Here is a 26648-nt window from a genome sequence, read left to right as displayed (position 1 = left end):
TTGTGCATCTGGTTAGGATACAAATTGACAGATACAAACATATGAAGCTTCAGGGACATAATACAGAAAATTTACCTTTTTTGCAAGCAAGTTTCAATATTTCTAGCTATACTTAAGAGAATGAATGCAATGGAGAATCTTCCTTCAGACCCCTGAAGAATTATTATTCTACTTGATGTAGTATTACTCAGCATGTGTTTCTTTTGATAAAAAGTACTATATAAAAACATGACGTATGGAGCTATTCAAAGCGTAAACAGAATCTGATATCAGCCAGTCAATAAAGTAATTTAAAACAATATTTTCAAATACACTCTTAATTTAAAAATCTAAGCAGTGCAGTCTGAAGAGTTGCTAATCGAAATGAAATGCATTTAATTCAGTAACTTATGAAGCAAAGCCTTAGCTTTATTAGAGCGAAAAGCGTGGAATCGCAAAGAACTCTCCGCATGACAAAGTGATTTAAAGAAGTTTATCTTGCTGGAAGCGGTCTAGGGGGAAAAAAACGGGTAAAACATGCAGCAGCAGACATGAGAGAAAAACCTAATGCAACTAATAAAATAAATGGAGTGGAGGTGACAAAGAAATAGAAGGCCAGAGATTTTATTTTATATTTTCACACCTTCACTTTTCACTAATGCATTGATCCGGGGTTCAAGTAAACCAGACAGCCGAAAGGTCTTCAATAGGACACAGAATCACAGGTGGAAAGTAAATACAGGTTGAGTATCCCTTATCCAGACAGCTTGGGACCAGAAGTGGTGTGTACTTTGGATCTTTCCGTTTTTTGGAATATTTTGGAATTTGTGCATATATATAGTTTTCAGATCAGACTGGATATTGGATGTCTGGATAAGGGATACTCAACCTGTACATGCATGTTCCTCTAACGAGCTGATTCTCATACCACGAAATGTAGCTGGAAAATTCTCCCTCAGATATAACACAGAACTGTAGTTTAATAATTACGGAGAACTATTTGGTTATTTGACGACAGCAGCAAGAATAGTGTTGGCAACCTCATGGAAGCAAGAGACTATTCCAGAATTAGAAAAGTGGCAACAAAAAATGGAGGAATTTGCGGTGATGGACAGACTGTTTGAAGATATAAAGAAGAAATGGGAAAATTATTATGAATATGCTAACTGGAAAGTTTAGACTGATTTATAACAGAGACAGAATATGATGTTTGGAATAAGATATAGATTAAGATAAACTTAGAATATAAACATAGATAAAAGCAACAACTGTTAATTAACCAGTATTCTACTTCAAATTATCATAGATTGAGAATATTAAGAGAACGTCATAATAATAATAATATAATGTTTAAGATACATGTTGACCCGAGAAGTAAGTATAAACTGTGTGGACGGAAGTGTATGTTTGTTTGTCATATTTTTCTGAAAATGTAACTAAAAAATCTTTTTTAAAAAAAGAATTATAGTTTAATTAAACCAAAAGTAGAGGGAGTGACTGCTTGAATGTTGGACACTCCACTAATCTGGTTAGTTAAGATCTGTCAAATCAAGATTTGAAACCATGGTCCGAGGCTGGTTTCTTAATTACTGCCCCAAAGACCTTTTTCTACAGAGAGTTGTTCTGGGGCTTAAGACTGTCTGGATGTTATGCCCCCTTTGGCCTTCTGCAATGAAGTATTGTGCCCCCCCCCACAAAAAAAAGTTCCTGAGTTTAAGGCCACACCCCAGGCATTATGCCTTTTGCCCCCCACCACAACCCTTACCTACTTCTGAAGCAAATTTCCACCTTCACTTAGAGGAGGTAGCACCCAGTAAATATAAATCTCATTCAAGATTTTCTGTGCAATATTCTCATTTGTCACTATGGGCACTAGAGAGTTGGGGGGAAAAAACAAGACAGAAGCAAAGGGAGAAAGGGTTTTGAGACAGAGCATAAAGTATTTGGTCTGCAAAGGGTTAACACTTATTCACTCCAGCTAACTTTCTGCTTCCCCTACCCCTATTCCTTGGCGATCCCTGCCAAAAAAGACTGCTTACAAGTTTTCTCTTAGATCCCTACAACAAAAAGAGCCAGAGACTTTAAAAAAAATCAAAAGCTACAAGTTCAGGAAGGAGGCGTGGCACATTTCTAAGGGGGGCATTGCTCACATGTGCCCTCCCCCCCCACCCCCGTAGCTACAGGCTTGGATGCTGAAACAATGGAAGAGATATAGCGGCTCTCAACCCACATCATATCACAGATAGACAATTATGCAAACTAGAAGAGTTTGAGATAGAATACCAAGTTACTTCCTGTGATCTGTTCTCCAGAATCAACTGTTGTTCCTCAGGACATACCACCAAGCAAGTAAAATGAGCACATTTTATCATCAAAGTGCCACTGCCTTGTAGTTTAAAGAATTTTCTAAGCTTACAGATTAGTAAAGCTGGTTCAGCAACAAATGCAGGATCGCATGAAGAGCTCAAACACGTACATTACAAAAGAACATCACCGTTCCTGCACAACGGGCAATTGCTGTGGCCACCATTTTGGTATCCTTTTCCTTCCAGGCGTCCGGCACCCTCTTTGTCCATAACTGTCACCTTCATTCAGTGATGTGAGGTATTTTTCAATTAGAAAACTCAGGCAATACAACACACGCGGAAGAAGCTCCTTCGGGGTTTTCGGCTCGAAGACTTGCACCGCACAGGCGTCAATCAATCGTTTAATGCTTCCCTGACACTTTAATGAAAATGAAAGGAGCCCAGAATTCAAAGCAGCATAAGAAGCCGCTGCTGAAACAAATACATTTTAAGATGCTGTGATCAGTTCCAAGCACCATGCCTTTTGGTCTGGCTTAAACCCTTAGCATGCTTCTTGGAAGCTCCTGACCACCCTCAGTTTCCCCACCCCCAACAAGCTCATCTAGAATTGTCACGCTTTGACTCCTCCCGTGTCAACCTCTTCTAGGGCACCTCTCTCCTCAGAATGACACCAATTTATCTCTCCGTGGACCGAACTGCCACTCTCTCTCCACCACCTTCCTCTTCAGTATTGACTTCTAAAAAGCCTGGCTTGTTAATAGAATCATAGAGTTGGAAGGGACCACCAGGGTCATCTAACCCCCTGCACAATGCAGGTAATTCCCAACTACCTCCCACACACACACCCAGTGACCCCTTACTCCATGCTCAGAAGATGGCCAAGATGCTCTCCCTCTTATGATCTGCCTAAGGTCATAGAATCAGCATTGCTGACAGATGGCCATCTAGCCTCTGCTTAAAAACTTCCAGGGAAGAAGAAGAGTTGGTTTTTATACGCCGACTTTCTCTACCACTTCAGGAAGAATCACCTTCCCTCCCCCTCCCCACAACAGACACCCTGTAAGGTAAGTGGGGCTGAGAGTGTATGACTAGCCCAAGATCACCCAGCTAGCTTCATGTGTAGGAGCGAGGAAACAAATCCAGTTCACCAGATTAGCCTCCGCCGCTCATGTGGAGGAGCGAGGAATCAAACCTGGTTCTCCAGATCAGAGTCCACCGTTCCAACCCACCACTTTTAACCACACTTGAAGGAAAGCTCACCACCTCCAGAGGAAGTCTGTTCCACTGAGGAACCACTCTAACTGTTAGAAAATTCTTCCTACTGTTTAGACGGAAACTCTTTTGATTTAATCTCAACCCGTTGGTTCTGGTCCAACCTTCCGGGGCAACAGAAAACAACTTGGCATCATCCTCTCTATGACAGCCCTTCAAGTACTTGAAGATGGTTATCGTATTACCCCTCAGTCGTCTCCTCTCCAGGCTAAACACACCCAGCTCCTTCAACCTTTGCACCAGTGCTCTCTTTTGCTGCCCTTCTGCTCAAGCGAATCCTCCCTTACACCATTCCTCTGCCCGGTTCCCTTACTTGGGTACTGGCACCAACGCAAAACAAGCAGAGAAACCCCCCCACACACACACACACACAAACCATGTTTGCAGAACAGACAACAGCAGCACAATGTTGAGAGGAATGAAACGTTAAAAAAGGAAACTTGTTGACTTGAGGCTGTTTCCGCTTCAAGCGCATGCGAAAACTGTGGGCACTTTCACACATGCCGAATAATGTACTTTCAATCTACTTTCAGTGCACTTTAATGATCGTTTGCAAGTGGATTTTACTATTTCACACAGTAAAATCCAGCTGCAAAGTGCACTGCAAGCCGATTGAAAGTGCATTATTTGGCATGTGTGAAAGCGCCCTGTCCTCCTCCCCCGTGCCTCCGCTCACCAAACAGACAGGTGGTATTAAATCCAACCGTGCCCACTCCATCCCACTCATGACATTTTCATGGATGCTTCCCCCCCACCCCCCAAATTTTCTCTTCTCCCTTTAAAACCAAAACAGAGCTTTTTCTGTAGTGGCACCTCACCTTTGGAATGCCTTCCCCCTAGGCCAAAACATTCCTTTCTACCCAGACTTTTAATTATAGGGATTTCCCCTCTATTATGGTCTGCTTCTGGCCTCTTGTTTTATCAATATCATTTTAGGCTGCTCAGTATTTGTTTTATACTTTTTAACCCTGGCTTGTTTTTAACATGTTGTTCTTGATGGTTTTGTTTTATGGTTTGAGGTGTAAGCCACCTGGAGCAGATTTCTGGAGGTGGCAGATAAATTTTCCAAATAAACCCAAGAATAGAATTTATTTAAACCACTTACTAGCCCGCCTTTCCCTTGACAAGACAGGACTCAAGGAGGGAAACAGCCATATAACAAAGATACAATAAGTACCAAATACGTTAAAACCACACTGAAATTGCCAATGTAGGATCAGCCTCTGGGCAGTCAGAAAATATTCCCTTCTTGCCCAGAATCAAAGAAGAAGAGTTGGTTTTTATATGCTGCCTTTCTCTGCCACTTAAGGGAGAATCAAACCGGCTTACAATCACCTTCCCTTCCCCTCCCCACAACAGACACCCTGTGAGGTAGGCTGAGAGAGTGTGACTAGCCCAAGGTCACCCAGCTGGCTTTGTGTGTAGGAGTGTGGAAACGAATCCAGTTCACCAGATTAGCCTCCTCCGCCGCTCATGAGGAGTGGAGAATCAAACCCGGTTCTCCAGATCAGACTCCACCGCTCCAAACCACCACTCTTAACCACTACACCACGCTGACTCAAAGGATTAAGAGTGGTAGTCAAATTGAAGGAAGGAACTTTAAGGAAGGAAAATCCAAAACTCGCTCATCACCATTATCATTAGGGGTTTCAAAACATGCATCAAGCATCATAAAAATAACCACTGGAAAATGTTGTTAACATTATTATTCCAAAGCACACTCTACTCAATCATTTGCATCACTGAGGCGAGATGCTATTCGTGACTTTATTTTCAACCAAGCTGTGTTGAATTACCTCGGGGGGAAGGGGGACGTGGTACATACTGGGCTTTATGCACAGCCAGTACAGAAAAAGTTGTTCCTTGTCTCCCTGCCTTGCTTGATGCCTCCGACAAGCCTGCAAGCAAATCAGCTGTCAAAGTAAATTTCAGGACAGCTGTTGAAGTTACACTTTAATACACAGCTGGGCCTTCTGGCACTTTTCAGTCAGAAGTCCAAACCGTGCTTGATTTAAAACAAAACAAAACAAAACACAAAAACAAGTATTTTCCCCAAAGTGAATAAGTATCTGCTCCTTAACCCGGAGATAAATGGTGCAGCTTCTGCGTATCAGTCCAAGACAATTGCATTCTGAAACTTAACTGACCTTATCAGCACTTGTATAGTTTTTGCTCAAGCGTTTTTATATGATAGATGGGGGAGAATTCAAAAAGCTTTCACCAGTTGTTAGCTTTCCCCCCAATTCAGAGAACACAAAATGTTGAAAGTATAATGTTTTACAACTTACAAGAGCCTGGTATTCTAGTTCTTGGGAGTAGGGTTGCCAACCTCCAGGTACTAGGTGGAGATCTCCTGCTATTACAAATGATCTCCAGCCGATAGAGATCACTTCACCTGGAGAAAATGGCCACTTTGGCAATTTGACTCTATGGCATTGAAGTCCCTCCCCTCCCCAAGCCGTGCCCTCCTTGGGCTCCACCCCAAAAAACTCCCATTGGTGGGGAAGAGGGACCTTGCAACCCTATTTGGGAGTCATGGCTAGAGGAGAAACACTATTGGCTTAAATGTCTTGTATCTTACAATCATGACAATTTAAGAAATCAAGTGAGATCTGGAGATCAGCCAGTGTGCTACAAGCTCAAGCACAAGAGCCACGCATCTGTGATATTAATACCGCCATCTTTATTCAAAACAAAGTACTGCAGGAGTTTCTAATGGTGATTGTAGGCCTGGTGGAACTACCTTTCCAATGAGACCAGGGCCCCCTCTGCAGCAACTGGGAAGCCTCTAAGGAGGCTTTTCAGATGCGCCGTCCCGGCTGCCGCAATTTACCCCCCCCCCCCTTGAGGAATGCACTGTAAGTGATCCAAAGACATACAGGTCAACCTTGGTTGTATCCCCCCCCCCCAAAAAAAAGGAGAGAATTCTAAATATCTCAGTGAGGGCTGGAAAAGGCTAACCCCTCTGTAAATTAACTTCAAACAGATGAGGGAAGAGGGTCAATTTCCAATTCATTTCTGATCAGCCTGCTGACCTTCTCCTTGTGCCAGCTATAAATTGAAATTTTATTATGCCCACATTCCTATTAAAGTGGAAGAATGCGATTTCCTCCCATGCAGTGTGACATTCAGATGCCTCAAGTCTCACAGCACAAGCCCGTAATTCTGATTTCACGTCGAAGCCATTTTAGACTCCAAGCGTGCAAAGCACACTAGCAATACACTGCAATGGAATTTCATGAGATGGTGGGAGAGAAAAGGAAAATGGATGGAGAGCCAGCGAATGACTTATTTATATCGTGCAGACCCAACAGATTTTTTAAAAAATCTTTCCTTCCCTTGAAAGCTGCACATCCTCACTAATAATGTGCAACTCGTTATTTGTGAGACCCAGATTACCATATCTGGCAAAGGGATCTGATGAAGGGAGTTTTGACTCGCGAAAATTTATACCCCGAAAATCTTGTTGGTCTGTAAGGTACTACTGGACCCAAACCTAATTGTTCTACTGCAGACCAACACAGCTACCCTCTGAAACCAGATTATCATGATCTTTAATTTAGAGAAATGGGCTTCAAATTAGGGCTCTAGACCAGGGGTAGGGAACCTTTTTTCCGCCAAGGGCCATTTGGATATTTATAACATCATTCGCGGGCAATACAAAATTATCAACTTAAAAATTAGCCGACCAATACATTTCTCCATGGCCCAGGTAGGAAAGGTTAACACAGTTTCTTGGGCGGTCCTAGCAGCTCCATAGCTAATGACACTTCTGCAAGGGGGAAAAGGTTCCCTTTCTTGGCAAAAGAAACACACATCTGCCTTGAACAGAGGCTATTCTTTTCCGCGGGCAGGGGCGGATCGCCAGTCCTAGATCCTTCTGAGCTAGTGATCTGCCAGGACCCACGAAGGGCCAGACCAAATGATTTTGCGGGCCTTAAACAGCCCCCAGGCCTGACGTTCCCCACCCCTGCTCTAGACACTATCGCTATCTAAAGAGTCATGATGTACTGATCAGAAGGGAACCCACCACCATTCATCTTCTTGCTAATAAAGTACATTGGGCTACTGGATTCCTAGTATTTCCTACTGGGTAAAATCTGAGGCACAGCTTAGCTCTGGCACCTGTTTTTAGAGGCAGCAGTCTGTCCTATAAAATGAAACACAGAGTTTTTCTTGGCATGTGTAAAGTGCGTTACCATAATGTCTATCTCACACACAGACTTTGCGACCTAGATACCAGGAGATACGTTACTTCTCCTACAATATGTTCTACATGGGGAAACAATTGAAATGCATTTGTAAGGTTTCGCTGGAGCAAAATGTAACACACCCACCTCCTAAGAGACTGACAGATGAAAGCATGTTCTACTGATCTTAACTAGTGCAGTTCTGTTAACTGCTAGTTTCAGGGTCTAATTCAAGGAACCAGTTACTGCTCATAAAAATCTTAGTGACCTGAGTACGGACAATGTTCCTTGTCCTGAATGAGCCTCCAATTTGAAATTGCTTGGAGGACAAGACAGGGCCTTTTATTGTGGCCCCTACTTTACAGAATGAACGTCCATCTGAAAACTGCCAAAGCCCAAGCAAGAAGGTATTTTATAAGTGTCACGCACTTAAAAAAAAAAAAGTCAAGCCTTTCATTATCAGTCATTTGACAAGTTCTGAAAATGTGGTGTTTTAAAGCAGTGTTAGATACTGGGAAGAGAATCTGCATATATAAACCAACCAGAGGCAGGTGTTACAATCCAAATTACACATTACTGATATTCCTATTCTGGAGGGCCCGGCAAAAGAAGTTGTCTCAACTTGATTCAGCCCCCAATCCTATTAAAGTGGAAGAATGCAATTTCCTCATTCAGATGCCTCAGATCTCACAGAGCAAGTGCAAAATTTCAAACTCACACTGGAACCATTTCAGACTCCAAGCAATGCAGTCCATTTACTCCAACCCACAGAACAAAACAGGAGCCAAAGAGAATTAAGGAGCATTTGACTATGTGTTTTGGTCATGCTGTAGTTGGATAGGAAAGCTTGGAAGTGGCTTTTACAAACTTTACAAACATACTGATATAATATTTATTTAACATGTAGGATGGCCTCACTCTTCCTAATATTGGAAAGAAAATCCTTTTTCACTTTTCCTACTACTATCAAAAAAACCTTTCTAAGGCAGGTCAGCTCACTAGCCCAGCTATTCAGATTCACCAACGGTTGCTTCAAGGCATCCCAAAATGTTTCTCCTAAAGAATCTTGACATGTTTACTGTATCTATAACCTCTCCTAATCTGAATTACCACAAGGAAGGACACAGTTCTACCTCTGTGCTTACAAAGTGCTACATCGTTGCTTGATGGATCTTCTATAATAAATATCCTTCACTTTTGCATCTGTTGTCTTCTCCTAATGCCACTGCTGATATAGATGGAAGAAGTATCATTAGATCGCTGGGGTGGGAGAAGAAAGTAGTAAGATGAGAAACCTATAAAAGGTTCATTAGCCACTCCCAGCCCTAGAACTTTCTTCAGGAGGCAATCAGTGCCTTTTTGATATCAGCAGCCATTATATCAATCCTGACCTTCATCTCAATGCCATTTGCATGCCTAGCCATCAACAAACACTAAGAAAAGGGGCGAGGAAAGGGACAATTAACATGCCTGGAAACAAAACGATAATGAATTAATGTGGTCAACATCAGAGATGATCAACAATGAGCACTGCTGGAGCATTTTGGTGAGCATTTTGTCACTAAATAACACCACCAGCACCACCTGTTTGCCAAGCAAAACAACCAAATCATGAATTCAACATTATAGAATGTAATTAGAATAATTTACATGATGAAACTTAGGAAAGGACCTTCCTGTGAACAAAAGGTGGCTTGTATAGTGGGGTGGGAGAGAAGGAGACTTTTAAAAAGGGGAACAGAATTATCCATCCTGAGAAGAAATAGCCCTTGGCAAAGAATAGCTAAATTTAGACTCTCTCTAAGAGCAAGTGTCAAAGCAGCAACGTTCTGTCAAATTTAAATAGCTGTCCTATAAAGCCCAAAGCGGCAGAATTTACTCAGGGCTGCTTAATAACTCGACCACAAGTCTGGCTGAATTCAATACCTGCCCTTAAGTTGCTCCACTCAAAGTTTCCGTACAAGCCAGGAAGAAAATTACAGCTAGCAAAGTCAAATTAAAAGCTTAAATTCAAAGTGCTTAATGTTTTGGGGAAATGAGCTATGTTTTAATACAAGCCTTCTTCAGCTCTGACCACCCAGTGAAGCATATCCAACCATTGTGCTTAAATTCCTACACAAAGGGAGCAATCCTAAGTAGGTCTACACCAAATTATGCCCAGTTTCATTCACAGTAACATCCTCTCTACATGACTAAAGGATGGTGTTACATAACGCTGCCTGGCCTAACTCGGGAGGTGATTTGTGGGGGCCAGTGTTTCGTCTTTACGTATCTGAGATTTTACCATGTCATTACGGCTTGATTTTAACTCCATGGGATAGATCCAAAGCTACACCAGTGAAGTGAAGCTGGTGAAGTGGAATCTCCCAGCCCGCCCCCTTCCTGCTGCAGCCCTCTGAACTCGGGGGGGGGGGAGGAGTTCAAGGGACCCTCCGTAACAGAATGAAGGGGTGGGACTACAGTGGGAGGGCCGAATTCGTAAAAAAGAAAATCACATGCCCCATCACCACTAGAAGTGCTGCTCCACTGGCGGAATTGAACTTCTGGACCCAGACCGTTTGTGCAAACTTTACCTCCAGCAGTCAGCAATGGAATGGGTTAAAAACATAAAACAATAAACACTATTTCTACCCTCCCCCCATTTGAAACAATTGTAGCCCAGGCTAGCCTGATCTCATCAGATCTCAGAAGCTAAGCAGGGTCAGCCCTGGTTAGTATTTCGATGGGAGACCACCAAGGAATACCAGGGTTGCTGTGCAGAGGAAAGCACTGGCAAACCACCTCTGTTAGTCTCTTGTCATGAAAACCCCCCAAAAGGGGTCGCCATAAGTCGGCTGCGACTTGACGGCACTTTACACACACACATCTTTTGATGAGGACATATCCATTCCCACAAAGACTCAAATGTTGCGATGTGTGAATCCCAATTCGAGAAACAATGTTGTAGAAACAACCCCTTCTCAGAAAAAGGTGTTAGTTAGTTATAAGCTAATTGAAGCAGAAACGTCTTCTACCTCCTATGATAATCAGAACGAGACCTGGTTTTCCTAAGCTCCTCCAGAAGACAATTTCAGCGGGTTGGAGATACCAATGAAAATGTTCGGGCTGTGTTGCATGAAGAAGTATCATTGAGGGCAATCTGGAATCAGAAGCTGATGAGAAAGTGGTTTCGGCTGCCAGTGCAGGAAAAACCAGAGGTGATTACAATCAGACAAAGTACGCTGTTAACATAATGACAGAAATACCAAGGTCCCTCATTTGCTGAGTTTTTTGTGTGACGTATGTGCTTTCAACATGATCTGTGTAATGCCAGATGTGGGAATTTCCAGATGTGGCAATCAAACATGGCTCTAAATCTTTGTTTAAATGTAACAGCTGCATCTAAATGAGTGCAGGGAAAAAAAGAGTTGATACATCGAGAAGCAAATCCAAATGTGTTTCAAGCCATTAAGGAAAATTTAGACACCCCCAGTCCTAACAGCAAATTTGATTGCTTTGCATCTATCAGTGGGACAGTCAAAGGCACGGACGGACAAGATGCGGCTTTCTGCACACTTGGGAAGCTCCACAGGCTTGCAGAAAAATCAGTGATTAAGTTTAAAGAGAAAAACAGTTCACTATGGGTTGAGGACCAGCTAGCAGGGGGGAAAGCAAAACAGGCAGAGAAAGGGGATGGAAGTGCTAAATTCTAAAGAGAGTCACACCCTTCTACAACTGTTAAGAACATAAGAAAAGCCATGATGGATCAGACCAAAGCCCATCAAGTCCAGCAGCCTGTGCACACAGTGGCCAACAAGGTGCCTCTAGGAAGCCCACAAAAACAAGACGACTGCAGCTGCATTGTCCTGCCTGTGTTCCACAGCACCTAATGTAATAGGCATGCTCCTCTGATTCTGGAGAGAATAGGTATACATCATGACTAGTGTTCATTTTGACTAGTAGCCATGGATAGCCCTATCCTCCATGAACATGTCCACTCCCCTCTTAAAGCCTTCCAAGTTGGCAGCCATCACCACATCCTAGGGCAGAGAGTTCCACAATTCCACCAACTGTTGAGGCTTAGAATTGTACCATTGGGCTCTCTAGCCCTAAGAGGTCCTGACTCAGAAGTGAGTTGCAAAGCCCGAAGAAGTGGGTCTTATGCTTCTGCAGTTTTACTGAATTGTGCATGCACTGTTTTTTTTTTCCCAAGTGGGTCACTATGCCAAGTGAATTTAGATTTTTGGGGTCACCATACCAAAAATGTGGGGAACCTCTGGCTTAGAAGAATCCAACATTTGTGTGTGGGGGGGCGGGGGGCGGGGGGAGTAAATAGGATTAAGGATGTGTGTAATGAGGCAATCCCTCCCAAAAGAAAGGAAAAAACTCCCCCACACTGCATCCTAAACTGAGTTACACTCTCCTAAGGCCGCTGATGTCAAGCCTGTTTAGTATTGCACTGTAAAAGTTTGGGTTTTGATAACTTCCTTCCTGCTCACTTGGCCCTGAATCTCAGCAGTCTGGCATTGTTTAATTAGCACCCGACTGGTGAGATTCAGGTCAAAGTGAGCCAAGAGCTATACATCTAGTACTGGAGCTTAGCAGTCTTTTACCATGAGCGGGTATTGGGGGGTCCCAATAGCCTGTATCACCTGCCCTGTTATTTCTCAGGGGCCCTTACCTCAGGAAATGTTTACTTCCAATGCAGAAGAGAAGTAAAGAGGAAAACGCTCTGCTCCAAACACACTGAGATTTGGTCCTTGATTAATAAGCTCTTCTCTGCAACGCTTTAGAGATTTTTTTGCTGCTGTTATTGCTTCATCCTACTTAGGGAATTTCCCTCCCGCCTGACCACCTAAGCCCAATACACTGTTTTCTCACAGGGTGGTCTTATCGAAACCACAAGCAAGTCAGGCGCTAACTCCCCAAACAGAATAGGCACTTTAAAAGGAAAGGAAAGCTGATCTAAAAATAAAGTCTGTATGGCTACAGGAAAATGAACAGCCCTATTGATGCGAGGACTCTGAATGTGAAATCAGTAAAGCTTGAGGAAGATAAGCGTATTTATCTAGTATATATAAAAAGCTTTTACAAAAAGCAAACAGCCAACATTTTACCCAATAACGAATATTTTGCAGGAAAAAGCAAACCCACCCCAAAGGCAACAAAACAGCTTCTAAGTATATATGATTGGTTGCCATATTCTAGAGATGTTAGACAGTGGAAGATAAGTGAGAAACTCCTTTGAGGGAGACAGCAAAGGATATTTCAAGGAATAGTCTAGAGAGGCACCATACGCATCTACTATTTCCACCATACGCATCTACTGTTTGCTACTGAGTACAGGCTATTAAAAACAAGCGTAACCAAGAGGTAAGGGCATTATAGAAGCCTCTGCTTCTCGTCAAGGTTAAATTAGATCTATTTTTAAATCAATTTAATAAACATGCTATAGTTAAAAGGACAGACATAGACAAGGACATTCTTAAAGGCACGGGGGGGGAATGCTACTAAAAAGAACACATTGATTTCTTCATGTTTCATGGTACATGGTTCAAATAATGTTCAAAACCTATTTATATTTATTTTTATTCATTTATTTGGTTATTTATATTTTTCTAATACTGGAGTATGGTTTCAACCTTTTTCAGAAATCAGTGTATGATTTGACCTGAATTATAATTTAAAACAGAATTAATGATGCAGATACACACAACACAGCTTCTAGACTATTTTCTACAGCTGACTGAAAGGTAGGGGATGGATGGATGGATGGATGGATGGATATGGATGGATGGATGGATGGATAGATGGATATGGATGGATGGAGATAGACAAATAGACAGACAGATAGAGCTGAATCTGTACCAGAAATCAAGGTAAAGGGGAGTCAGGGCTTTAATGGTCAATACTAGCACCTCGAATTGGGCTCAGAAGTAAACTAGGAGCCTGTGTAGACTGAACAAGACTGGAGTGATTTGGTCCCTACGACCCACTCTAGTCAGCATTCTGGCAGCAGCGGTCTGTACCAATTGTAGCTCCCAAACAGTCTTCAAGAGCAGCCCTATGTAGAGCTCACCACAATAATCTTCCTGCCCAGGAATGGTTGAAGCAGGCAGACCCGCGGAAGCTGGCCACTGCTGCCAGCTATTTATCCAACAGGAGGCCCATGACCAGCAGCACCACCAAGCCATGATCTGCTCCTATAGGGGAAGTGCAATCTCACCTACAACAGAAGACATCCCAGTTCTTGCATCAGACCTTTCCCCCACCAGAAGCACCCCCGTTTTGTCACGATTAAGAAGAAGAGTTGGTTTTTATATGCCAACTTTTTCTACCACTTAAGGGAGACTCAAAACCGGCTTACAATCACCTTCCCTTCCCCTCCCCACAGTAGACACCCTGTGAGGTAGGTGGGGCTGAGAGAGCTCTGACAGAGCTGTAACTTGCCCAAGGTCACCCAGCTGGCTTCATGTGTAGGAGTGGGGAAACCAACCCGGTTCACCAGATTAGCCTCCACCGCTCATGTGGAGGAGTGGGGAATCAAACCCGGTTCTCCAGATCTCCACTGCTCCAAACCACCACTCTTAACCACTACACCACATTGGCCCTTCCTCCATAACATACACTTCACTAGTGTATGTGTTCTCCTTCATAACATACACTTCACTAGTGTCCATATACACACCATCAGCAGGCAGTGATTTGGAACAGTGACAGGAAGATACAGATGACCATGTCACATCCCAAGGTACACAAAATTACTCATGAGGAGAAAAGGGAGGAAGCAACACAGGGATATCATTTTTGATAAAAGCCTCACATCTGCTATAACATGCTCTCACTATTAATCAGTCATATCCCTAGTTCCATTACTCATTACCGCCAAAGCATGACCTCTGATCTGGTGGACTATCTTCTATGCTAGTTATTTAAAAATCTAAATAATAAACAAGCCAAAATAAGAAAAAGGTTTTCAATGAGGAATTTTGGCCCAATGGGAAATTTAAACTTGATTGTAAACTAGTGAACGTTTGGAAATGTAAGGAGAATTGTGATAGTTACTCAAATCTGAAACTACTAGCCAAGCACAATGCATATATTTCCCATTAATCAGTACTAAGCAATTAAAAAACAGCACATTAATTGTCCTCTTGTGTTATGCTATGATGAGCTCTCTACAATAATTTACTAACACTTGAGCTTCGATTCCACATTAAAAGCGAGAACTGGAACACACAAAGGGGGGGGAGATTCCCCAGAAGACACTGCATTGCTTTTCTTTGTGCATTCTCTGACCACCTTTAAAACCCAGCAATAGACTTGAGGCAAGAGCCGGTGCATATTTACAAAACCGCAAGGCAATTCCACATCTAAAGATCTCCATGTGAGAAGGATAACGCAGTTTGCTACTTTCTGAGACAGAAATAATTTCTACAATTCTGTTTCTTCCTGTGAAGAGACTTTCACCTGTGTGCATGTGTTAAGTGCCGTCAAGTCGCTTCTGACTCATGGTGACCCTATGAATGAAAGTCCTCCAAAATGTCCTATCTTTGACAGCCTTGCTCAGATCTTGCAAACTGAGGGCTGTGGCTTCCTTTATTGAGTCAATCCATCTCTTGTTGGGTCTTCCTCTTTTCCTGCTGCCCTCAACTTTTCCTAGCATGACTGTCCTTTCCAGTGACTCTTGTCTTCTTATAATGTGACCTTCACCTACAGCTGCATATTAATACCTTAAGTATCTACCTTTACCTCAGGACCACACACCCCTTCAGTAGCTCAGTGATAGGGCATGTGCTTTGCAAGTGGAAGATCACTGGGTCAAGTTCCAGCAACACATCCTCTGACTGTGACCCAAGAGAATCATTAGACCCAAGAGAACCATTAAAAGGCAGAACAGAAAAGCCTGCATCCAGGAGAGACCATTGTTGTACTGCTCTAAGGGCAATACAAGGAACATGTATCAGACAAGATCATGGAGGACACACCTACCAACCATGATTTAGCCAAAATGGCTAAAGCAATATCCATGTTTCAATGTCATAAGCTGCTGAGCATCAGATGTTAGGGACAACCAAGAGATGATCATCTCCTTTATGCCCTGATTATGAGCTGCTTAGAAGCATGGAGACCAAATGCTAGACCAGATAGAATTTGATCTGTGGCAGGGGCCTCCAACCTCACTCAACCTGTGGGCACTTCATGAAATTTGAAAATGGGGAGTGGGCACCACCACACAATGTAAGGAAGTTCAATCACCAAATGGCTGCCACAGGGAACAGAGGACAATCACAAAATGTTGGGAGGTTCCAACCCAAGTACCATGCTATAACAGAGACAACTGTTTTCAAAAAGGGTGCAGACATGAATTCTTTTGAAGCACTTCCTTCTCCAATTAGGTCAAGAAAAGCCATAACTGGCTACTGGCTTTGGAGAAGAGATGTTTTAAGGAAGAAATGTGTGCTAGGTAGCACATTAGTGAGCACCACACTGGGGATCACTGGTATAATGTATCAAGAACATTTTTATGCATCTTGCAGTTCTGGTCAGCATTTTATGTAGGTTTTTCCCACCTACAATTTTTATGCAAAAGAAATAAATTTAACATTTTCCAAAACCCCATTTGACAATCACTCTTATCATCATATTTCTTCCCCAAATTGCTTTTTCTTCTACAGAGTTTCACACATACCTTGGCTGTCTCACACACAACACTGGTAAGAATGATTGCTTGAAATTGTCTATCTTCATCAAACTGCAAATAACTTATTTAAAGCTTGCTTTCTTCTGACAGATGAACTGTAAGGACTAAACATCCCTATCGAGAAGATTACACAGCTTGAGAAACACTTTGATCAAAAATTAAAGTTGTTTTAAAGCAAAATTTAAATATCAAGCTCACTCTTTCCACACCACAAAAGACAAGACATGCCAAGCTGATGATAAACTCAATTAGGTTTGCTGACCATTCAAGCATTTTCCCCGCATGAAGAACAAAAACCATTTTCCTCTCCAGAAACAGGCCGCAAGTGGCATCCAGCAAAGCTGTCAGCCTTCATAACATCTCTCCCTTAAGAAAACAGCAACAGGAGGGTATGAAATATCCGGTAAGACAACGAACAAGCTGAACTCTTGATTAGAATATTGGGCACCCGTTCTAAAAGGAGTTTCTCTTGAATTGCTGCCACGTGCCTTCTGAAGTTCGGAAGTCACCCGCTGGTGCAGCAGGCGAGTTTTTTTGTCTGCTTTGTTTAAGAAGGAGGGGGGGAAAACACTTGTCTTGTTATCCCTTGTTAGACTGTGTGCCCAACATGCAAGCCAACAATTTGACTCTTTCATTCTTCCATCAAAATACATCACCTCCTACTCTCTCCTAACCATTGTTAATAGAGTTGCAGAAAGTCTGTCAAAGAAAATAGTTATTTCATCAGTTTTTAAGACTTATTTAATTGGTAGGGCTGTCTCCACGGCATTTTCCCCCCCACTTAATGTTTCAATTAGGGTTTTTTTTCTCTGTCTAACTTCCTATGTATTCCTCCTACATATCATTATGGTGTCCTCCCTTCATCCTGCTCCCCCAACCACCCCCTGTTTGAAAAGCCACATGCCTTTGTATTCCTATCATTATTTCTTGCTAGGAATTTCTTTCCTTTTTTTTTTAGTCACCCCCATTGTCATACATTTACCTGTACAATGCAATATTAATAATGCTTAAGTCCTGAATAGCAAAGATTAACCACTAATGGAGGGGATTTGTCTTGTTTAAAAGACACCTTTACCTTGGTTGAGTGCTATTATATCTGAAGTTGGTCTCTGGATACATGACCTGTCCTAACAGGGGCTGGTCCTTATCTTGCCTAGGTGATGAAAAATTTCGTCATGTTCCAATCAACTTATGGTGACCCCACAGGGTTTTTCAAGGCAAAAGACGAATAGAGGTGGTTTTCCAATGCCTGCCTCTGCTTAGCAACCATGCATTTCCTTGGTGGTCTCCCATTCAAGTACTAACCAGAGTCAAGTCTGCTTAGCTTCTGAGATTCAACAAGGTTGGGCTAGCCTGGGCCATCCAGGTTAGGGCTAGCCTACCCTAGGCTAGAGGAAATTGCTCCAGCTAGAGGAAGAGCCGCTCAAGTTGAGGGAAGACTCTTTTGGTTAGAGGAAGGCTTCAAACTTTGCTTAGCAGAGTGAACACATGAACACATGAAGCTGCCTTATATTGAACCAGACCCTTGGTCCATCAAAGTCAGTATTGTCTACCCAGACGGGCAGCGGCTCTCCAGGGTCTCAGGCTGAGGTCTTTCACATCATCTACTTGCCTAGTCCCTTTAACTGGAGATGCTGGGGATTGAACCTGGGACCTTCTGCAGGCCAAGCAGACGCTCTACCACTGAGCCACGGCCCCTCCCAACATATCTGTACTACGCATAAAGACTCCCAACGTATCTGTACTACGCATAAAGACTCCAGGAGAACACAAAATATCTGCCTAGAGCATTTCCATATAATATAAATTGCATAGAAACTAAAAAGCAAGTGATATTTTTCAGCACTGTGGAGGTTATGCCAGTGAAAACAACAGAACTTATTTTGCCACCTATTCAAAAGAACAAGCTCTTATACGGCAAATCAGATAACAGTACCACGGTGCTAGGACTTGTATACAGGTCAATAATCAAACAAGGGCGTCATTAGGTTTTTTTTAAAAAAGGATTCATTTAGGATCAATTAGCAATATTTAAGCAAGCCAACTGTATTTCATTACTTTGTTTCCAATCCCATAAAACAATCACCTTCCATGCTTGTCTGGATCACCTCAGATGTAATATCATTTCACATCACTGCAGAGACAATGCTTCAAAATGGAGTCAATTCACACATCTACCTCCATCCCCTGTGCAAGTACCGGGTTCATTACTGACCCATGGGTGACGTCACATTCCGACATTTACTAGGCAGACTTTGTTTATGGGGTGGTTCGCCATTGCCTTCCCCAGTCATCTACACTTTACCCCCAGCAAGCTGGGTACTCCTTTTACCAACCTCGGAAGGATGGAAGGCCGAATCAACCTTGAGACGGCTACCTGAAACCGACTTCCGTCAAGATCGAACTCAGGTTGTGAGCAGAGCTTTTGACTGCAGTACTGCAGCTTACCACTCTGAGCCACGGAGCTCTCAATCATCAGGTACAATGATCAAAAACGGAAAATGCTAGTGGTGCGGTGATTATTGCAGTTATCACTTGCTTTAACTGTCTTGCCCTTGTTATATCATTCTATTCACTTTTATCTGTATTGTTTATAGTATATCTTTGCCTTAGTTATTTGTTCACATTGTTCTCTACCTTTGTAATCCATTCCAAGTGCATTGTTCATTGATTTTCTTATGCTCTCTGGTTGCACTACTTTATATTCTGTCATATAAGACCCAGCAAGAAAGGCTGACTATAAATAAATAAAACATTTGAACCCATGCTGAACAACAAGTTCCAAAATATTACACACTAAAGCCATGTAACATAGAAGCAACTGAAACACTACTTATGCATACCTTGTCAGAAAACCTAAGCTTGAAATCTATGTAGTGCATTTTTGTCCCATTGTTTTGCCCAAGGAGTTCACAGTGGCATACGCTATCCTTTCCCCATTTTGCCCCCATAACAACCCTGTGAGGTAGACAAAGAGTGACAGATTGTGACTGGCCCAAGGTAACTGTGTAAGCTTCATGGCTGAATGTTTCGTTTTACTTGAACCCACAATTCTCTTTTGTTACACGGGGGAACACTGAGCCGCGGCTCAGTGGTAGAACATCTGCTTGGCATGCAGAAGGTCCCAAGTTCAATCCTTCGCATCTCCAGTTAAAGGGACTAGGCAAGTAGGTGATGGGAAGGACCTCCGCCTGAGACCCTGGAGAGCCGCTCCCGGTCTGAGTAGACAATACTGACTTGGATGGACCAAGGGTCTGATTCAGTATAAGGCAGTTTCATATGTGCATATATGTTCATAACACTTACAGTTTAAAGTTGTAAAGTCAACTCTGCCACCTGACAATTCCCTTAACGCATTCCGTTTCCCATGTGAACCAAGCCTGAGGCTTCTGAATTAGTACATCTCAGACCTCAGGAAACAGGTTCTGGAAAATCCTAACTTGTACTTGTTTTAAATTGGGTGCGAGTGGGAAATGTATATGAAAGAGGGCACCCAGGACTTCTGAGAAATGTAACAGACTAGCTGCAGCTTCTGCCACTAATAGAATGGTTCCTTTTATTTGAACTGTCTCTTTCCATATGCATTCTAACCTTAGCTGTCAACTTACATAAAACTGACATTCAGTAAAACAGAAAAGCGGCTCCAGGAAAATCGCATATCTTTTTATACACTCCAATTTCAGAAAGCACAGTTTTAAGTAATCACATTTCCCTTATTATAGGACAAGGAAGTCAGTCAGCAGTATGATCTAACTGTGAAGTCCTGGAGATGAATCCACGAACAGAGCAAGCAGTCCTTTTCGTGTGTGAGAGATGCTGACATAAACAAAACCTAACATTACCATCATCTAGATTCCTCTGTTTTTTTTAAAAAAACACACAAAATAACTCTACCAATGACCTCTCAGTGAGTACAAAGGTCCACAGACCAGAGCTGGGGAGAAGGATAAGGAACAACCCCCACAATTTCACTGCACTATGAAGGGGTTTTGGAATGCCCATAAAGCTTGTCGCGACACCCAAGACAAGACTCTGCCACTTGCAAAAGTTGGAAAAGGGACAAGATCCATGTTTTAACTGCACGTGTGGACCGTTACAGAAACCCTGCCTGACAAAAATGGTCTTGTACCAGGGCACACTGGGCATATGTTTAGCATTAAGAGGAGAAGACTGAGAAGGGATATGATAACCATCTTCAAGTACTTGAAGGGCTGTCATACAGAGGAGGGTGCTGAGTTGTTTTCTGTTGCCCCAGAAGGTCGGACCAGAACCAATGGGTTGAAATTAAATCAAAAGTGTTTCCATCTAAACATTAGGAAGAATTTTCTAACAGGTAGAGCGTTTCCTCAGTGGAACAGGCTTCCTTGGGAGGTGGTAAGCCCTCCTTCCCTGGAGGTTTTTAAGCAGAGTCTAGATGGCCATCTGTTAGCGATGCTGAATATATGACCTTAGGCAGTTCATGAGAGGGAGGGCATCTTGGCCATCTTCTGGGCATGGAGTAGGGGTCACTGGGTGTGTGTGGAGAAGGTAGTTGTGAATTTCCTGCATTGTGCAGGGGGTTGGACTAGATGACCCTAGTGGTCCTTCCAACTCTATGATTCTATGATTTACTTTACTGAGGAAAATACCAGAAGGCCATCACTCTAAGTTCTGCCTAGCCCCTCAGTGGAGCTTGAGAGGAGTATAGGTGCTGCTGATATGAGGTGAAGCCAGGAGCCACTGTGCCTATGTTCTTCCTTAGTACACCAACGAAGAGGAACATTGGCATAACGGCACCCAGCTTCGTTCTATGCCAGAGGCACCCGTACTCCTCCTCGCTGACTCCATGGTGGGCAGGCTGGTGATGAGGAGCACAGGTGCAGTAGCACCTGGCTTCACCCTGTGCTGGCTGAGGTACAGTGTGTCTGCAGAGGAGAAGCATGGCAGGGCCTGCCTTTGCTCTGATGACTTGTCCAAGATGCAGCTGTCAAGGAGGAACTCTGTGGCCCTCCATCAGGTGAGGGGGGTGCAGCAGTAGGAGGGGGTGTGGCTGTAGGATGGGCATGGCCCATTTCCAGAGCTGTTTTGGCCTCCAAGTCCACCCCTGTCACGAAGAGAAAGAAGAAGAGGAAGAAAAAAAGAAAAAGAAAAAGAAGAGTTGGTTTTTATACCCCAATTTTCTCTACCTTTAAAGAGTCTCAAAAGGAGCCCCGTGGCGCAGAGTGGTAAGCTGCAGTACTGCAGTCCAAACTCTGCTCATTACCTGAGTTCGATCCCAACGGAAGTTGGTTTCAGGTAGCCGGCTCAAGGTTGACTCAGCCTTCCATCCTACTGAGGTCGTTCAAATGAGTACCCAGCTTGCTGGGGGGAAAGGGAAGATGACTGGGAAAGGCACTGGCAAACCACCCCGTAAACAAAGTCTGCCTAGGAAACGTCGGGATGTGATGTCACTCCATGGGTCAGGAATGACCCAGTGCTTGCACAAGGGACCTTTACCTTTTAAAAGTCTCAAACCAGCTTACAATCACCTTCCCTTCCTCTCCCAACAACAGACACTTTGTGAGGTGGGGCTGAGAGAGCTCTGAAAGAATTGTGACTAGCCCAAGGTCACCCCACAGGCATCATGTGGAGGAGAAGAGAAACCAACCCCGTTGACCAGATTAGAGTCCACCACTCATGTGGAGGAGTGGGGAATCAAACCCGGTTCTCCATATTAGAGTCCACCACTCCTAACCCCTACACGATGCTGGCTCTCAGGTTTAACATGAGTGTTATTGTATTTTTACACCAAGGCTCCAGCCCAAAGGTCTATGCATTGAACTCTGCACATAGCAGTGCCGTCCCCACACCTCAAAGGACACACTGTCCCACCCAACTTTCTTCCCTATTTTTAAGATAAACCAAAACTTATTGGTTTAATGCTTCTTAATTGTCTCCATTCTCTCCTCATGGGGATAATTTTTCCTCTCTCCCTGATGCCTCTCTCTCTGCATTCCTTCTTTCCTGTTGTGTCATGACTGATTCTAAACACCGAAGTCTGCAACTGGGCCCTGTCTCCCTAACCTTTTTTTTTTTGCAAAGCACTTAATAAAATTTTTGCATTGATAAATAGTGAGTCGTAATGGCATCAACACTATTTCATTTACAGCTGAGCAACCCGGCTCTCCGGGCACTACTCCATTATGCTACTTGTAAGACAGACATTTCCCAAGCAGTAATTGTCTCTTGGATGCTGTTACCCAATGCCTTTGTCCACAATGAATTACATCCTGTCTATTTCTATTCATTTGTGAAATATTTTGGTGAAACCATTCTTATACTGCAGAGTTTAGAATCTACTCACTTTCTCTCACTCTGCAACTAACTGTTGCTTATAGTTTTAATAAACTGTATAAATTGTTTTAATTACAGGATCATTAAATCTTAGCTGTTACTAGATTTTAAGTATTTATCACAGTACGACTTTGTTTAAATGACAATCACTCTGTAGGCTCTTTTTAGGCAAATCGGCTACTTGTAGACACATCAGTATTGGACAGAGAAAACAAAATCACTCCTATCTATATATCTAATTCTAGAATAAACACATATGAACATATATAAAGCTGCCTTATACTGAATCAGACCATTGGTCCATCAGGGTCCGTACTATCTACTCAGACTGGCAGAGGCTCTCCATGGTCTTTCATATCACCTACTACCTGAGCTTTTTAACTTTCATGCCAAGGATTCAACCAGTGACCGTGCGCATGCCATGCAGACGCTCAACCACTGAGTCACGCACACCACAATCTGACTCCAGAACACAGATTTAAAAATTGACACAGTTTGGCAAGGTAAAGAAAAAAGGAAGTGTTTCTCCAAATCTGCGGGGAAATCATACATCTAAAAATAAATAAGCAGTGGGATAAAATCCCCTCATGAAATCTCCGTAGCTGTTTTGGTTTGTTTAGGAATCTGAACACTGATTGTCTAGGTAAAAAAAACAGCTGCTGTACTTTCATTATAAAACTTCAGGTGAGTTGAGGGGGAGAAGGAGAGGGCACAGAAGGACAAGAAGGAAGAAGGGAGGAGTAATGCCTGAGTGGAGGGAAGGCAAAAAGAAAAATGGAGGAAAAGAGTATGGGAATAATGGGGTCTAGTGGGACGAAGGATACAGGAAAAGGGGAGAAGTAGAGAGGGGAGGGGAGGAAGAATGTACTGGAGGAAAAATAGCAGATGAAGGGGCAAATTAGAAAGGCAAGTGGGACAAAAGGAAGGAAGTGGTGAAAGGGGAGAAGCTGCAGGGGATGCAAGGGGCCGGAAAGGACAAAAAGTGGAGACAGCCTGGGGAGGAGGACCAACCAGTAGAAGGGATGAGATGTACCCCTCCGAGTCTTCGGTGACCTACTTCTTAACCTGAACAACAAAGTGTCTTCTAAGATCATCCAGAAGGAGAAAATTATGAAAACATTCCCTTTAAGAATTAGAACACTGATCACCCGTACTAAAGATCAGAGGTTCCCAAACTGTGTTCAAAGGAGTACCTGGTGCTCCGCGAAACATCTCCTAATGTTCCATGAAGAGATTGGGAAAAAAAATATTACTGTCATTTGGTTTAGTTACTATATAGGATCTAAGTTAAAATTAGTGCTCCGTGGCGAATTACTCTCCTGAAAAGTGCTCCATGACTCAAAAAGTTTGGGAAACTCTGCTCTAGATCATGAAGATAGCAGATACCAAAATTACAAAACAAATTAATTAAGCAACTAGTTCCCTCCTTGACAGCATTTAATAAACTGTCAGTGTCTGAGAAGTATGCTGCAAGGGACTGAATTTTTTTAAAAATAAAAAGGCTATACACAGAAGTGTTGATATGCACTCTTTTTTCCTAAGAAAAAACATTCAGAGAACATCAGCGATTCAGTTCCAAACTGTGCTTAATTAGGGTTTGATGTAACCTCTGAATTAACAAACCAGATTCAGTCACCATGGTATGAAGTTGTTCAGCAAACCATGGTTTGTGCTAACTATGGTTTGCTCTGGCTGAAGTGACAAACCACAGTGTACCTCTAGAGGCCCATGCACCATGGTAATTTGAGTACTGAGCAGATGAAAAATGAACAAGCAGTCCATGGTTTGTTTGTACATTATGGAAACTCCAGCCATGGTTTGGACCCTAGTTAATGCAAACCTTGGTTTGGTATCATACACTGATTGAACTAACATGGAGGCAACAAGTCAACAGGCTGTATCTTGCTTGGGCCAAGACTTTCTTCTTTGCTTCAACAATCTTATTCTGCCATGCAGAATCTCACTCACAGGGTGGACATTCCAGGAAAAATAAACTAGTAGAAGATACAGCTAAGCATGTCTAAAGTTGCATAGTACTATTTCAAAGAATATTTAAAGGACTCTCTCAATATTTACTTTTCCCATTTTCTTATACTGTACACCCATGGATTCAAATGTACATGTCATTCATGTTGAAAACTCATCCCAAGAACCTAGAAAAATCTTCCCACAGAAAAAGCCTAAGCTATGTTACCCACTTTCTGCTCATTTAGTCACTGCAAGTATATGCACCACAAACTGTCTCACACCTTTGCTCGTACTAGATCCTTTCCACGTTTCATAACATGAACATTTCTTTGCATTTAAGTGCAGTTATTTTGTTGGACCAAGATTTTTTAATATAAAAAAAATCTACACTGGCAACTATGTCATATACAAAAAAAAGGGTCACATTCTCACCAAAAAAAAAGGTCAATATCCTCACCAAGACATCCAGCTACTTAAAAATTTCAAATGAAAGGAACTAGTTGAAAACATGTAAAATGTAACTTACGCTCTACAGCTCTCATATATCAAATCTATACTGACTATTGCTACCAAATGCAGTAAGAGCTAAATTCTTGCTTAAAAACCCCACAAGAGCACAAGGTCCAAACATCTATCAGAATACCGAAATACAGGAACACCTGTACTAAACCTTTAACACTACGTTTTAGCACGTAGTAGCTGCCTGGTTTTATTGGCAGAGTTCCCAAAAGTGAAAGCCTACATAAAGATTAAATCTATGATTTAATAGTTACATTAGTGCTGAGAAACTTTTAATGGTGTCATAGAATCAAGCTAACGAGAAAAAAAACCTGAAGGTCATCTACCCTGGCTCAATACAAAGACTACCGAGAACCAATGAGTATCTGAAACAGCCGATTCAGGGTATTTAAGCACCCCAGGCTAGGTACGCTCATTGTGTCATCCCAGACTGCCACTGGCCATGTCCAGGAAGTGATGCCACTGCCTCTCATACCACCAATGATATAGAGCAAGATGAGCCCCGACAGTGTGTTGGTGCTCTCAACATGCCACCCCAGGCAATTATCTGGGTGCAGAACTGGTCCTGTTCTGCAACATCTGAGAAACTCAGTAAGAACTACCTGGCTATGATTTTGCCCTGCTCTGTAGTAGAAGTTGCAGAAACCATTAGAAAGAACTTACCAAAGGCACACTGCTTCTGGGTTCCAAGCCAAAGACATTCCGTCGCTTTACGGTCAGCACATCGACATCCTTTGTGTCGTCGTCATCTTCAAAGAACTGCACAGGTGGAGGTTCCAAGTCCTTGTGCATTAGCGGCTCGTCTTCTGACTCAGACTCTCCCTGCAACACATCATCCTCCGTTCCATTGTCTTTGCTGGGAAGCTCTCGCATCTCTTCTGCTAATGTTACTGTTTCACTGAAGAGTGTTCTGCATTTCTCTGCCTCTTCGTTGCTTAAAGAAGAAGGTGCTTTTTCAGGGTGATCTGTCCCCCCTAACAGGCATTCTGTCTCAGGGTCATTTCCAAGCATTTTCTTCTGGGCTTTCTGTAGAAATCTCACACGAGGGGCCACCGCAAGTCCAAGGGAGCTGCAAAATAGTTAAGTATGTCGTAAGAATAAACTCTCCCTGCATTGTCTGTAAAGGGCCCAAAAGATTTCTCATTCTTCCGTAAGAACCAGCTGCAAACTGGAGAAAAAGAAACATCCAGGGTGGGACAATGGCTCAATGCTACAGCTTCTGCTTTGTATGCAGAAGGTCCCAGGATCAATCCCTGGCATTTCCAGTTAAAAGAAGTAGCTGGTGATATGGAAAATTCCTGGTGGCCTGGAGAGCTTATGGCAGTCACGGTAGACAATACTGGCCTTGACAGACTAATGGTCTGACTCAGTATAAGGTAGCTTCATGCGCGTGCAGATACCCACCAGGCTCACAGTTGC

The 26648-nt window shown here is 42.8% G+C and overlaps 1 protein-coding gene across 1 annotated transcript in view; it reads right to left on the bottom strand.

The window, feature by feature from the left end:
• Nucleotides 1–9084: 9084 nt before the first annotated feature.
• DDX10 (DEAD-box helicase 10) overlaps nucleotides 9085–26648 on the bottom strand; it is an 81075-nt gene continuing 63511 nt past the window's right edge. Inside the window, exons 13-14 of the mRNA XM_056858882.1 lie at nucleotides 25893–26298; nucleotides 9085–9180 (exon numbers count right to left, since the gene is read on the bottom strand). Coding sequence (XP_056714860.1) covers nucleotides 9085–9180; nucleotides 25893–26298 — 502 coding nt within the window. The remainder of the gene's footprint in view (nucleotides 9181–25892; nucleotides 26299–26648) is intronic.

Source organism: Euleptes europaea, chromosome 12, assembly GCF_029931775.1.
Source record: "Euleptes europaea isolate rEulEur1 chromosome 12, rEulEur1.hap1, whole genome shotgun sequence".
NCBI classification, from domain to species: domain Eukaryota; kingdom Metazoa; phylum Chordata; class Lepidosauria; order Squamata; family Sphaerodactylidae; genus Euleptes; species Euleptes europaea.
This window is presented reverse-complemented; position numbering and strand designations above follow the sequence as displayed.